The sequence below is a fragment of the Myotis yumanensis genome, unplaced genomic scaffold, assembly GCF_028538775.1.
Source record: "Myotis yumanensis isolate MYYU_CA2020_CCGP unplaced genomic scaffold, mMyoYum1.0.hap1 SCAF_2, whole genome shotgun sequence".
Lineage (NCBI taxonomy): Eukaryota > Metazoa > Chordata > Mammalia > Chiroptera > Vespertilionidae > Myotis > Myotis yumanensis.
Window position 1 is genome coordinate 137,257,356 of NW_027223753.1, and position 16,007 is coordinate 137,273,362.

General features: G+C 41.9%; 1 protein-coding gene across 1 annotated transcript in view; it reads left to right on the forward strand.

Moving 5' to 3' along the window:
* IMPG2 (interphotoreceptor matrix proteoglycan 2) overlaps positions 1 to 2,272 on the forward strand; it is a 74,218-nt gene extending 71,946 nt beyond the window's left edge. The window contains exon 19 of the mRNA XM_070403511.1: positions 1,576 to 2,272. Within this exon, the coding sequence (XP_070259612.1) occupies positions 1,576 to 1,588 (13 nt within the window). The 3' untranslated portion in view covers positions 1,589 to 2,272. The remainder of the gene's footprint in view (positions 1 to 1,575) is intronic.
* Positions 2,273 to 16,007: the final 13,735 nt, after the last annotated feature.

Sequence of the window (16,007 nt, forward strand, 5' to 3'; positions counted from 1 at the left end):
GGAGAGCTGAAGGGACTTACTCAAGATCATAGTGACAGCAAATGGCAGAGAAAATCTAAAACAGACACGTGTTCTGGCTTAGAGCTTCCTGGGCTGTCATATTTTCTCTTATTACTATAGATATCACCCAGGAGTTAATGCTCAAAAATACTTTTCATAGACAGTTTCTCTGAAAAGCATTTGAGAAGCCATAAATCCTTACACTTAAGTATCTCTGTAGATACTTTTCACTATGCTTTCAATTATACAAACCTCATTAAAGTGTATCTCTTGCCTCTACCAAGTTTATCGTACATTTCACTCTATCTTTCCATTTGCTTTTCTCAGCATGTGTTTTGGGCAAGTATCTGTAGTTTTTTTCCTTCTGTTCCCCAGGATCCATAACCAGACTTAGGTTACTAAAATAAATCATCTTATAAAGAGACCATTATGGACATTAACTGAGTGTAGTGGGTGAAATTATAATTTGGCTTTTATTTTTGCTCCTAATGCTGCCCTCACAAAGATGCTTACTCATGGATGGGTTTCCCCAGGCCAGGTGTCTTCACGTGGCTTTGAAAAGAGAAAAATTAGAGCAATTCATCCAAGTTTGTAGAAGAAATCCACAAAGGGTCAGGATGACACCCATGTCCTGACTGGGGCCTCTGTCCCTTTGCTCCAAATCCCTTTTCTCTGATAGGCAGCCCCTCACTCATGATTCCCCTCTGATAGGAAGGGACACGCTTAAGGAAATTGAGGAAGATACTTTTCTAATTGCATGTGCATGATGGAGAATTCCTTTAAAAATCTCTGAGCACCTGCCTTGACCCCTGGAAGGTGCCGCCAACCTTGCTGAACCCTGTTAGAACAATATTACCAGGATCTGCCTTTTAAGCTAAGATACCCACTCATCCTGGCATCTCCAGCCAGCAGATGACCCATGGCTCCATTCCAGTGGAATCTAACAGAAAGAACATGACTAACGTTTTTGTCTTCCCTAAGACTTCTCATAAGCCCCCTACAGCCACCTGCCTGAACGTGTTTCCTGAATTAAAAATGCCTCTTATCTAGGCTAACACACCAGAAGAAAGGATTCAGGAGAGCCTAATTAAGGGGAGACAGATTGACTACATTGTTTAAATTTCTGCTGGTAAACTGTCTGGCATTAACATATAAAAATCCATGTAACAGAAGATTTAAAAAAGGTCATAGTGAAACAAAAAGAAGTTCACACAGACACTTTTATCTTAAGAGGGATGTTCATCGAGAAGCTGACATTGAAAAAATATGAGGTACATAACCCATACAACATTTTCAGTCTCACTTAATCTCAGCATTTTTACCTACCAGTAGTCCAAGAAAATGTTAATGGACTTGATTTAGAATTTAGTAAAAGCATTACATGGTCTTTGTGGAGAAGTTTTTTTTTTTAAAAAAAACAGCAAAGTACAGGATAATTTTCCTGCAAAGAAAGAAAATACAAAGTATTGGTGATTTTAGGAACAGAGCTTGGCAATGTGTTACAGCAAAAATGCATTTCTATGCACATTCTTGCTTTTTCAATTAATTGTGTTTTGTTTTTGTTTTTCATGGCAGGGAAGAGCTTTGATCAAAACTCTGATCGTGGAACCGATTAGAAGCCTGGAGAAGAGAGAGATCACTTGTTACTTGTATCATAAAATTAACCTGCATTTTGAACTCTGTTGGAAGAAGAGTATTTTATTAAAAAACATTCAATTTGGGCACAAAATTTTTCCCAGTTTAAAATTTTAGAATAGAGTAAGAGATGTGACAATTTTTATACGTAAGCTGCATTTAGAGAAAGTCCAAACTGTGTGGGTCCGGAGAGCATCTGGAAGAGGGCAGTGGGGCTGGGGTGTGCGTTGGCAGAGCAATGCTGCCTATCACTGTGGCTCAGGAGACCAGGAGGAAGAGAGGGTGAGACTGTTCCAGGAGGAGGCAGGCTGTGTAACAAATATTGGGTAGCACGCTTGTTATTGTCAGATGGAAGGAGAAGCCTTGGAAGTAGTTTCAATATAGTTTATAGTCAGACATTTGCCTAAATAAAATATAAAGTGTTGAGAGGGGGAATCGAACTGCTGAAGAAAAGCAACCTTTTTGCTGCAGTATAGAGTGAGGCTTGTACTTTATTCTGCCAGAGTTTTGAATTTCCTGAGAGTATTAAACAAGATCACATTATTGTTGTGTTAAGTATCTCAGTATCCTTTTTTTTTACCAGCTGCCAAATACAATACATATGTGTAACGTTTAGAGCAGTGGTTCTCAACCTTGGCTGCACATTAGAATCACCTGGGAATCTTTTTAAAAATCCTGATCTCTGGGCCTCATCCTCCGGAAATTCTGTTTCTTTGTTATGGGGTGGGGCCACAACATTAGTAACAAAGAAACAGAATTTCCGGAGGATGAGGCCCAGAAATCAGGATTTTAAAAAGATTCCCAGGTGATTCTAACGTGCAGCCAAGGTTGAGAACCACTGCTTTAGACTACAGATGAATTGTGGACAGGGAGGGAATGAGGGTTGGGTCAACGCCACAGCACTGAGAATATATGCTTTGCTGATCGATGGGTGGACTGAATCAGAACTCATGGGTTCTCTGACCTACTTACGATATCTTAAGATGTCCCAGCCAAATCCTGGATCTTCCCCAGTTTGGTCCTGGGAGTGTGTCTGTGAGCTTCCACTCACTCCACTGCCATCTTTAATCTCCCCTCAGTGTCTGGTATTTTAATTTGGGAGACAGCACTTAACTATCTCACAGGACAGGTTAGCTCATTTGGATTACTTATTTTTGTGTATAAAAACTCATGTCTAAATGAATTCCTGCCTCCACAAAACATGACAGGACTTGTTGCAATTAAATATCGTTTTTATTTTAAAGGTAGGAAAAGTCCACATACTATATAAATTTTACCTGAATTAGTAGTTGCCCACTTTCTCTCTAGCATGTTTTTGAACAGGTCCCTTTGGACAAGGAGAGGAGAGGGCCAAATAATCATCACTATTAATATTGAATTGCATCGGCACAGGAGTTATTATTGATACAGGTATTTTATGTTACAATGCCTCCATGTTTGCCAAAAACAGTCTGGAACATTTTGATTTCTTTTTGACCAGGGATAGAGTGACCATAAGATAAAATACTTGATTCACTTATTATTTTTTTCTTAACTTGATGACTGCCAATTTCACTCATTATGAGGACTCTCAAAACTAAACAAAATATCTGGGCTGAGTACATGCCACAGTAAAGCTGCTGAAAGCCTTGAAGATATGCAGGTATTTTGCAAAGTACACATGATAACAGGGTGTGTGTGTGTGTGAAAGCAGTTCCCTTATCTCAGTATTTCTTTTCATTCCCTATCTACGTATGAGTTCTCTATGACTGCAGCATAGGTACAGGCCATTGCTGGGACATTTTTTGCTGGGTCCATTTAAAGGTAATTGATAAATGTTAATGACATTTGTCACTACTAAACGCTTAATTTTATTTATAAAACTTCTGAAGGTTTCTGTTTAGCTTTAAAAAGTTTCCCCTAAACTTATCTGTGGAATGTCAGCTTGCCATCAGAGTGCGAGGTGGACGTGAAGGGAAATTAGAGCCGGTCCCCGCGGGCAGCACGTAGGAGAGGCAGAGCCCGAGCTGAGGAGGGCTGCTGTCTCCCGCAGGCCAGGCAGGAAGTGGGCACTGGAGAATCTGTCAGGTCTCTGTCTCTGATTTTCTCTTGTGTGACCTTTTCATGTGCGAGCAAATCACTTAGCTCTCCATGAATACTGTCCCACACCTATGACATGGAAGAATAAAGGAAGCCCTAACCTCCCAGGGAGAGACTGGAGGCGCGCACAGTCCAGGAATGAAGCCTGGTGCCCCGCCTTCGCTGTAGCTGAACCGCAGGCGGGAAGATCAGAGAAGCAGCTTTCTCCGGAGATCCACTGAGGTTCAAAGTGAAGGGTAAAGGAGCGCTCAGTCTGACAGGTCAGATGACCCAGAGAGAGTTTTTACCTTAAGTACAGTGGGTACATTAGTCATACTAGTTTTAGGTCTACAATATAGCGATTTGACATTTTTAATTCCAGTAATCATATGACTCCGTGTAAACTTTTCACAATGTTACCTACTGCATTCCCTTCAGCAGGCATGATGATCAGGGAAATAAGTCAGACAGAGAAAGACAAATATATGGTTTCACTTATATGTAGAGTCTAAAAAAATCCCACAAATGAACAAACAAAATTTAAAAACCCAGTTTAATAGAAAGAGAGCTTCTTTTTAAAACAGCAACTCCCAAGGTAATTTAATGGCATGAAGTCATTTAGAAGTATGAGGCTAAACTCTCTCTTTAGGCTGTGTGTCTGAGGAATAAAATGTTCTGATTATTAGAACATTCTCATTGACCTAGCAATATAATATTCAGTAAGATCATCACCTTATTTGAAAACAGTAAAATACAAGTTAGCACTAACAGTGCATGGTATATAACTCAAACTTTTAGGAAATTTATAAGGTGCTTTGGAGTCTTATAACCCATATAGCCTTTATAATCGAGTGTCTATACACGATTCTTATTTTCATGGGCTCTGGGAAAAGAATTTATTTGATAAATAGAATTCCATTTCCATCATGGCAATGTTTTAAGGGTATTTGTTCACATTTATGTGCTCTAAAATCCCATTTACTTTACCCGATTTTATTCTTTCTTCTTTCTTCTGCAGTCTAGTCACTATGGGTTGGCAGCTCCCCACCTCCCCCACCTCTTTTTCTTTTTCTTTTCTTTTTTAAACCACAGAATGAATTGCAATGTAGTTAAACAACCCTGACTTAATATTACTTCAGAAAAAAAAGATGGAAATTGCACAAATATTCTTTGTAGGCTCTAAAACTATGTTGGCTCAAATATGATACCTAACTTAATTATTCATTTAGATGCTTGTTTTATAAGTTTGCCTTCCACTTCATGATTTTTCAGCAGCTGGTACTATATCTTGATGTCATCCCCATGTTTTCTATAATGGATATTTTCACATCTACCAGCCTGTGAATTGAGTTTTCATTTTGAAATGGGAAGCGAAGGCAACATAGTTATTCCATAAAGAAATAGCTGATGTAGGAGAATAACCCATCTTTATTAAATTGAGACATTTTAGCCAAGAAAAATATGGGTCAAATTAAAAAAAAATGTTTTTCACAATTACCAGAAGGAATGGGTGGGGCAGCCTTCCTCGTTTACCATCCAGCTGCAAGAGTCAAGGATCCTGGCTCATTCTATTCCCAAGTGCATAATAGATGCAGAAAAAAGATGTGAAGGTCACAATCCTCAAATCAATTAAATGCATTGTGTTCTACAACGGATCCTGGCTGGAGGTGGGGAGGTGGAAGGGAACCAAAAGTGATAGATGATGAGAATCTGCCTGGGGATGTCCGTGATGCATGCATTTTATACAACCTTACAGTACTCCTACGAGTTAATAAGACAGAGTAAGCGGCTTCCCTCACTCACGCAGTGTACCACTACAGACTAGACTCAGTGATCCCTTCTCCTGGCTTTCCCCCCTCAGCGATATTTAATTATTTTTTCAGAGATTATGGGCATAATTAGGAAAAAATAACCAGGACATCAAAGAATAAAGACATAATTATTTATGTATCAGGACTTTGTGATGTTTCTGAAGTGAACATGTTCAATATGGGATATAATAAAAGATCTTTCTTTTTTTCTATCTTGTTTATAATGATGTTTTACCTAAACTATGGATCAGATAAGTTCATGCTACTGTACTGTTGTTTGGAAATGCTTTAGTCTTAATGCTAGCTAATTATAAATAAAAAATGTAGAAGCCTTTATGTATGTAAAAGGGTCTTTCCTTCTCATGTATATAATTATGCCATTTTCATTATTAATAAACTTCTCTTTCAAGAACCTCGCCTACATTTTTTTGTTAATTAGAAAAAACATTGTAGATTGTAGCAACAGTTGAGTTGTAATTACCACTCAAAGATACAATGTGAGCATGGTATAAAAATGAAAATCATTCTTTGATTAATCTTTTAAAAGTATATTTTATTTATTTGATTTTTTAAAAATAAAAAATTAAATTACAGTTGACATGCAATATTATATTAATTTCAAGTGTACAATGCAGTGATTAGATATGTTACTTACAAAGTGATCACCCCAACAAGTCTAGTACCCACCTGGTCTATACATAGTTATTACAATACAAGAGGCCTGGTGCATGAAATTTGTGCAAGGGGGGGGAGGTCCCTCAGTCTGGCCCGTGCCCTCTTGCAGTCTGGGATCCCTCAGGGGATGTCTGCCTGCCGGCTTAGGTGGACATCTGGGGAGCAGGCCTAAGCTGGCAGGCAGACATCCCCAAAGGGATCCTTAGTACTGCCTCAGAGGCAGGAAAGGCTCCCACCACTGCCACTGTGCTTGCCAGCTGTGAGCCCAGCTTCTGGCTGAGCGACACTTCCCCTGTAGGAGCGCACTGACCACCAGGGGGCAGCTCCTATGTTGAGCATCTGCCCCCTGGTGGTCAGTGCGTGTCATAGTGACCTGTCATTCCGCTGTTCGGTCTATTTGCATATTAGACTTTTATTATATAGGATTATTGACTGTGCTCCCTATGCTGTACTTAACAAACCCATGACTGTTTTTATAACTGGTGATTCTTCTTAATCCTGTCACCTTTCTCACCTAACCCCTCCCATCTGGCTTTGTTTAATTTTTGTGTAGTGAGGATGTAGGGGAACTGGAGACAAATCTAGAACCCAATTGTTGCCTTGAATTTTGTTGATATTTAATGATGCAGTCATCGTTTAGCCTCTCTTGAACTTTACTCTTTTAAACTCTTAGAAACTTTCATTTTCCCCCTCATCTCCTTAAGGCAGGGATGGAAAGAAAACTGATGGAGTTGATTAAAGGAACATTAGGGGGTAGTGAGAACCAGCAGTCCTGGAATGAGAGAAGGAAGTGGTGAGCTGTCTAATGAGAACAGAGGAGACCAATATGCTCAGAGCAACCTAAAGCAATCTTGCTGGGGAGGGCAAAAGGAAAATCAGCCGCCACTTACCTAAGCGTCAACATCAGAAACTTCAGTTTTCACTTTTCTTCCTTCCTGCGCTTGTGTGATGTCTTGCTGGCAACAGGGGGTGTGAAAATCCTAAATCAGTAAAGGGGAGGGTGGTCTTGATTTAACTCCAAGACTGTATTATAAAAACACAAAGTGGGAGAAATGTGTCTAATAAATACCTGTTGATTGATTAATTAGTGTCCTAGGTTTAGGAGAAACAGTGAGTAATAACACTGTTTTGAATAATTCTGGTGAGGACAAGCCCTACTCACTCTTAGCTCATGCCCTCCCCATGCTGGTCTACTGTCGAGATGCTTCTGCATATGTCCCATCTCAGCTGGTCCTTGATGGGCTGTGTCCCATGAACTAACCTTTAAATTATTTTCTCACCAAAATACACATATTTTGTGTCCCATTTTTTTATTTTTATTTATTTATTTATTTTTTTAAAAAAATATATTTTATTGATTTTTTACAGAGAGGAAGGGAGAGAGATAGAGAGTTAGAAACATCAATGAGAGATAAACATTGATCAGCTGCCTCCTGCACATCTCCTACTGGGGATGTGCCAGCAACCCAGGTACATGCCCCTGACCGGAATCGAACCTGGGACCCTTGAGTCCGCAGGCCGACGCTCTATCCACTGAGCCAAACCGGTTTCGGCTTGTGTCCCATTTTTTAAAGTACAAATAAATCTGTGCTGATATATTAATAGTTGTTAAGAAATTACATTTTTCTAAGTAAGACCAATATGGTGTGTGGGCTTTCTGGAAATAACTTATTTTTTGAAATGAATAACTCTCATTGTTAATATTGCACATACCATGGCAGGTTTGGGGAAGAATATGCATATTTTTGGCAGGAGGGTCTTTGAAGGAACCTCATAAAACCCACAAAAACTGCTTCTTTTATGGCTTTTTCTGTATCATGTACATGCTTCCATTCCATTATTCACCAAGGCTGTGCTGTAATTTTTTATTTATGTCACTTACTTTCCACTAAACTGAGTTCCTTGATGTTGGGGGCCATGTCTTGCTCGTCTTTATTCATGAAACTGTTACAGGACTCCAGGGCAGGAAGAAGAGGGAAACTGAGGCAGGGAAGTTAAAAAAAGGTCAAACAGTGTGGGTAATTTGCAACCAGCTTGTAACTAACAAACCATTATCTTCCCCAGCCAAGGACCAGAGAGAAAATGGTTAAAAATCCTCCCTACAGAGAGAATGCAGAAAGGGAGGGGAAAAGGGAGAGGAAAAAAGGGCAGTTTTACTCCCTAAGCAGAGAAGCCAGCAGTCTCAAGGCCTGGCAAGATAAAGTTGCCAGGTGCTTCTCATGAATTCTGGGAAGGACACAACAAAGTGAAAAAAAGGAACCTTGAGAATTAATCTGCACCAAAATATTAAGCAGAGGAATTTTGAGACCTGTAAACAGGTGGGTATATTAACACCTCAGACCCCACCCAACTTGCTCTTCAGATTAGCTGAGAGCCCGTCTGTGCTTCATAAGCCAGATGTGTAGGTTTGCCTGCTTTGCTTTTTCAATAAAGGTGCATGCTTTAATTGCTTTTCACAACGCAATCCAGGTCTCTCATATAAATTCATTTATATGAGAAGACAAGGATCAAGGTTAGGGACAGCCCTCTACACTGTCTCAGGGGCTGTCCTGTCCAGTACCACCTCTTTGGTGTTGGTGAGAGGTGCCTATAACAAAACTAAAGAATGCTTGATGCAGAATTTGTCTACAATTATTATTAACTAGAGGCCTGGTGCACGAATTTGTGCATGGGTGGGGTGCCTTGGCCTGGCCAGTGATCAGGGCCGATTTGGGCCGTTTTGCGCAGTCCTGGTCAGGGCAGGGCCGGCCAGCCAGGGGCAGGGACCGAGGGAGGTTGGCTGGGTGAGAGGTTGGCTGTGGGAATGCACTGACAACGCAGGGGACAGCTCCTGCGTTGACCGTCTGCCTCCTGGTGGTCAGTGCACGTCATAGTGGTCGATTAGGCTTTTATATATATAGATTCAATTAGCTTGAGATAATGGGACATATGTAGATATCCATTTTATGACTATCCAGCAAATGATTGTTTTGTATCCAGGAACAAATTAGGTGGACCTATTGAAACCAAAAATGTGGGTGATTTGAGTTCGAGTTCTTTGTCTTGTGAAAATCAAAGAATGAAGTCGTGGACAAAAATGATTAATGGAATCGAAGTTTATTGGGAGAAGCCAGTCCTGGAAAAGGTGCAGCTGGGATTCAGGAGCAGCTCAGTGTCCAGAGCTTCCTTTCCCTGTTACAGTCGGGAGTAGTTTAGTATCCAAGCGAATTAAAGCCTAAATAGTCCATATGTGGAGGCCCAAGTGGCCATAAGCCACGTGGGCGAAGGGGGTGTGTTCCCCTGCAGGTATCCACTGTGCACTGCACAGCCCCTGAGGGAGGAGGTTGGGAGAAGGAAGTACGTTCTTTTTTGTATATATGCTTGTTAGTTCCTGATTGGTTATCTGCAAGCTGTCTGTCTTAGCAATATCCATACATTTTAAGGTTCATGCCTCTCATACGCACCCTTCCTTCCCCGCCCAGTTGGGGTGACTTAGTAACTCCGCCCAGCTGGGGTCCAGGTTTCACTTCCTCCTCCCATGGTCCTGCCCCGATCTACCTAACTTCTCCTGTCTCACTATGAGTGATTTCCAAACTGAGAAAGAAGTGGTTGACAAAGATTTAAAAATAAATTACATTTTTGTAACTCTAAGTGTTTCAAGAGGTCAGGTCCATTTATATCTAATTTCATTGAGTAATTCATGAATTATAAAGTAGAAAGCATTTTACAAAAACCGGTCAGAAAGTACAGACTGCTACAGCCAGATGTAGTAACCTGATGAGTTTCTTAACCACTGCGGAAGGTGAGGTGAAGATGAATAGTGTGGGGGACGCTACTAGGAGAGTAGACACAAGCTTCAGGTGCTGCGGGGGAGGGGCGACGGGAACTCTGGAGACCTGTGGGTTTGTAGGACAAACATTTGACTTTCTGTTGACAGAGCTGGGAGTATGATACAATAGTCGGCATCGTTTAATCTTACAGAACAGTTTTTAAACAATGACTTTATTCTTTGTTAATTTATTGTGTGGCACAGAATAAAATAAAGTTACACAGTTCTTCCGTTTCTTAAAAAGAAAAAAAAAAACCTACCAAAAAGGAGGATGAGTAATTGGTTAAACCTGTCAGCTTTATTTAAGTTTCCGTCTTTATCTTTTTTGAAAGTTCTTTATTATGTTTGTCCTGTACACAGCAGAAACCGATTTCAGGACTTCCCCTCAGTTTCCCCAGGTTTAGCACTCGGGGGCAGTTGCTTGTCTTCTCGTTTTTGTAACTCGGTCCTGGCAGAGTGGCAGGTGTCCCTGTGCTCCCAAGGAAGGGCCCTCAGAGCGGACTGCACGCCAGGGCCCTCCAGCCCGCAACCCCCTTGCCGTGATGTAGGCACAGGCGCACCTCGGAGGCACTGCCGCTTGGTTTCAGGACACCGCAATGAACACGTCTCTCAATAAAGGAACTTGAAATCTTTTTGCTCAGTGGTTCTCAACCTTGGCTGTACATTAGAATCACCTGGGAATCTTTTTAAAATCCTGATCTCTGGGCCTCATCCTCCGGAAATTCTGTTTCTTTGTTATGAGGTGGGGCTACAACATTAGTTGAGAACCACTGTTTTTGCTGGTGGAGGGCCTTACCTTCAATCTGTAAAAAAAACGCAACACCTGTGACCTGCAATAAAGCGATGTAGTGAGATGAGGTACGCCTGTCCGTGGAGGCATCCATTTGGCTCCACGCTGCTGGGAACGGATATACTTTTGCTTGGTGTCAGATAATTCCCAGATACTCCATGAGGATGACACTGCTGCTGTGAGACCATCAAAGGTTTGTGTGGCAGCAAAACAAATGTTAAATACTTTCTCTGCTATAATGAGTGACGGAAACCCATTTCGGACTTAGATTTTAAATTGCTTTTCCTTGGAAGGTACAGAAAAATAAAACAGATGAGAAAATTTTCCAAGTTAGAGGAAAAATGAAATTGTAATTATTCTACAACATATTGGTTTAGTTTCTAATTTTCTATTAGTGATTATTGTTTAAGATGCCCCTCTCTCTGCTTTTCTAATTTTAGCATGAACATCACTTTTCTACTTTTAAAAACCTAACACAGCCCTGGTTGGTTTGGCTCAGTGGATAGAGCGTTGGCCCGCAGACTGAAGGGTCCGGGGTTTGATTTGGGCCCAGGGCATGTACTTCAGTTGCAGGCTCGATCCCCAGCCCCAGGTCGGGGTGTGTGTACTGGAGGCAACCGATTGATGTATCTCTCTCACATCTATATTTCTCTCTCTGTGTGTGTTTCTCCCTCCGTTCCACTGTCTCTAAAAATCAATGGAAAAATATCCTCAGGTGAGGATTAACAACAACAAAAAGGTATACAGAAAGCTTTTGTGCAATAATTGTTTTTCTTCAAATAATTTGTGCTTTCTGATATCTCAATACCTTATTTACTATAAAAGAGAGGAAGTTAATGATCTAAATGAAAGAAAGCCTGGTTCTTTACCTTTACTTTTTAAATACTATTTGGATTTGGGAAGCTACAGATGCAATGAGCATCTAGGTCTCTTCCTAACATTTAGTGACAATTTCACTTGAAAGAAATAATTAATCAGTAATTCATGTTGCAGTTTCTACCAGGAAAATGGATTTCGTGATCTATTTCCAAGGCAAATAATACTTCAAAGTATCTACATAAGGAGACTGTTAGGTTGGAATTGGCCCTTAAAACGCTGCCTGTTTGTTTTAGAAATGTAAACGCAAAGACAACTTATTTCTAGAGAAGTTTCTCTTTCTTATGAAGTGCTCTCCATGACAGTAGTGGAATGATCTCTTCCTCGTTAAAAGAAAGCTCTAAAACACATGTGGAGAATTGGAAATACCTTCTGTTCAACGCTGTGAGCCAGGGGAAATTTTCCATTGCTTCACTTTTTCTTGTTTTACTTTCAGATTTGCCAGTGATGCTTCAAAATCAGAATTTAACTTGGAATTGCAGAGCTGCAAGCTTAAACAGATTTTCCATTAATGAACAGGGTTAGACATGACTCTCTTCTGAGGACAGTCTGACATTAATTTTGACTTAAAATACAAAATTGATAGTTTAGAAAGTTCTATAAAATCAGGCTATTCCTCTCAGTTTATTAAACCGAGATGGAGAGAGTAGGATTCTTTTCATGTTAGTGAACATGTTATTGAAACACTGGCTCTGATGGCATTTCTTCAGTGACCAGGTGGGAGTCACACTGACTGACAGCATTTAAGCATTTCTTCTTGTCCCTCTCCCGTGACCCCTGTGACTCTGTACAAGCTCACGTCAGGACCTCACAGCGACCCCTGCTTGGGATGCCGTGGCAGCCTGTAAAGTGAGGGCCAGATCCTTGCTCTCTGTTTCAGGAACCACTGCAGGAGGATGAGGGTTACATGGCAACCTAACCGGCAGAGACAAACATGTTAATTTGCAATTCAGTTGATCCAGGGTTTTTATTTAATTGACTTTAAAAATTTTGTCCTCGGTACTGTTCAATTTGGAGCAGAGGTTGGGTTAAATTACAGTAAGTCCTTGGTTAATGCGGTCGATAGGTTCTGTAACTAAGTGAAATAATATGTAATGGAACCGACACTACCACAGGCTGATACAAACAAGCATTAAGTTCCTATGGCATCTCATCAACGTTATAATAAAGTGATGTTATTCAAGGACCTGCTGTATTACCTACAAGGTTCGCTGTTGAGATTTTCTTTTATCACCAAATAATATGCACCAAAACATAATGTTTTTAACCCCTCGACTTTTATATGTTTTAAAGGGGGAGGTAATATTCCCAGTCCCAGGTCATAAGACTGTTCCTCAGACACAGAAACAGGAAGTAGGATATCTTGAGAACTTTCCCACTTGGCGTTTCCTTTTATTATCTAGGAGACTGGAAAATATAGTAATTCTGGCCAAGAGAGGTGGTCATGAACCTTGATTTTCTAGTATTAATCTACTTGCCCAAATCTAGACCATGTCATACAGAACTCATATGCTAGCCAGGCCTGGAAACCAAACTCCTGCATCAGCCACCATTGGGGAGGGAGGTGTTTTGTGTTGTTGGGTACACTTCGTGTCTGTACTCGGCCCCTCCCCTTAATGGGCCTCCTTGTGCCTCTGCATGTTTTGAGCTGCTGATGGCGTCTAGCTCTGGCATCCTCTCCTCCCCTGGCCACGGTGACCTGTGTGTACTCATGGTCACTCTGTGAGCTCAGCGTCTGGGCTTCAGAGTCAGCACCTCCCCAGAGAGCCCGTGTCTGAGGCTGCGCAGCAGAGCGCCAAGAGGCAGAGAGCATGTTGGGATGAGCGCTGCAAACAGAAGCTGTGAGGACAACCGGTTGTTCAGGTGACTGGTGGAGAGGTGGCCGATAAATAATACATCTTTCCTCTCAGTCCCAAACCAGACACACTCAGATGAACACCAAATAAAATCAGCTGGTCTACAATATTTTTATCAAGTTTACATTCCCAAAGGAGTAAATTTTTTGTAAAGAAATTGTTGTTCCCATTCACATGCCTGTCTTAGCCCCGAAACTTGTTTGGGTGTCCCATGTGATTCAGGAATTGTTGAAAACCACGTGAACAGGCAACCCTCACTTACCTAGGGTAACATTTTGTGTCTTCCTGACAGGTAGGCAGGTTTCCTCCCACTCTTACCTAATCTGGGTTTGGAGAAGTAAAATAGCTTCCATATTTGGCTAACCAAGACGTAAAAGTAAATGTGGGTAAATCTGCCTCATGAAAAGTCGCCTGATTATTTCAGGTTACCCAGTGCTTTATCTCTTTCCTTCCTGGATATGGTGCCCTAAGAGCTCATGCTCTCCTGGGTCTCCAAACACCTGTTCCCTGAAAGCGTTCTAGGATGGTGCAGAGTGGAAAACAAAGGCCGGAGAGGTCCTCAGCATCGGCTGAGTGGGCGCCGAGAGAGAAGGGAAAGCAGGCTGTGCTGAAAGCAGACTTGCAACACTGCTGGCCAGTGTTTGAAGTAAGCTTCCCCAAAGGAGTCGGAATCGTGTTTATTGCTGGATGATGGTGACCAGGGTCGGGGGCTTGGGCAAGGAGACCCTGGAAGGGATCAGGGACGTGGTCTCCAGTTAACCACGCTGAGACACCGGTGGCAGTGGGGGGAGGAGTGGGCAAGAGGTGCTAGAAAAGCTAGTAACTCAGCTGTGGACAATGGTTTGAAATCAGGGTGGGTGGAAGTCAGCACCAAGGCAGGCAAGTCAGAGGCAGATGTTTCAGAAGTAAAGTCAGTGAGAACCACAAGCTGCTGCAGAATGCAGGGGTCTCACACAGGACCTCCGAGGCTTAAGTCAGGGTCTGGGATGGAGGCGTCGAGGAAGGAGAAGGGAGAAGACATCAGAGAGCAAAGGGACACTCTAGTAGGGGGGCCTTCCTTGTGAGGAAATTTCCATCCTTGCTTCCAGGTTTAAATGACTCCCTAGAGACAAGAATCTCCCCGGCGCTGCCTGCGCCCGCAGCAGAAGAAGGCAGTTGGGAGAGCCTGGCTGAGGCTGGGAGCGGAGGGCAAGGAATGGTCGCATGCAATGACACAGGGGTGCCTGTTTCCCAGGGGTGTAGCCTGTGGTGCTGGCCACTGAGTTTCTCAGCTAGTTTCTCAATTCTAAAATTGATATTAAGCTATGCAGCCTTTAAAATGCAATGGAAAACATTCCATATATGCACTTAATTCTGCCTTATAATAATAACCTCTGGGTATCATATTGAAAAGTAACACAAATCAGTATCTAACTGTTGGCATAAAAAATGACTGTCATTGCATTTTGTTGCTCTTCCCCCTTTTTTAAAAAAATTAATCCAGCCATGGCTGGTTTGGCTCAGTGGATACAGCATCAGCCTGCGGACTGAAGGGTCCTAGGTTCGATTCCCATATGACCGTCGGGTTGCGGGCTCGATCCCCAGTAGGTGGTGTGCAGGAGGCAGCCAATCCATGTTTCGCTCTCATTGTTGATGTTTCTATTTCTCTCTCCCTCTCCCTTCCTCTCTGAAATCAATAAAAATATATTTAAAAAATAAATCCATTTTATGTTTACAGGCATTACTCCTGGTGGCAGGCGTCCATTTTACAAACTTATTCCTGGCTTTACTCTTGAGTGCTTGCTGTTGGCCTCAGAAAGGCAATGCAATTGTTCATTTTCAATTCTCATTTGAGAATGACACCTCTACTCCCCACTAGTTCTGAGTACATTGTTTTTGAAGCGACCATGTATTGTGTTTATGGGCCACATGCTTCATATACTGAGTGGTCAGATTATTATGACCACCTGACATTTGTAGGCAAATTAGCCGTACACTGCATTGTATGGGATATGGAAGCTGAAGGCCTGTTCGAACACCTTTGCTGTCTGCAATTACCAAGATAAAACGTCTCCAATTCGCACAGGAACACAAGGATTGGACAGTCGAGCATTGGAAAAAAAGTCATGTGGTCCGATGAATCACATTTCCAGTTGCATCCTGCAGATGGCAGAGTGAGAATTTGGAGGAAACAGCATGAAAGCATGCACCCCACATGCATGAGTACAACCCTTCGAGCTGGTGGGGGCAGTGTTATGGTTTGGGGCATGTTTTCCTGGCATGATTTGGGTCCTTTAATTAGTGTGGAACAACGTCTGAATAGCACAACATACCTAAGTATCATTGCTGATCAAATTCATCCTATCATGTTGATGGCGTATCCCAATGGAGATGGCTTCTTCCAACAAGCCAATGCGCCATTCCACGGTGCTCGTATTGTGCAGGAGTGCTTTCAAGAACATGAGGGAGACTTTACCTTGCTTAGGTGGCCCCCCAATCACCAGATCTCAATCCAATTG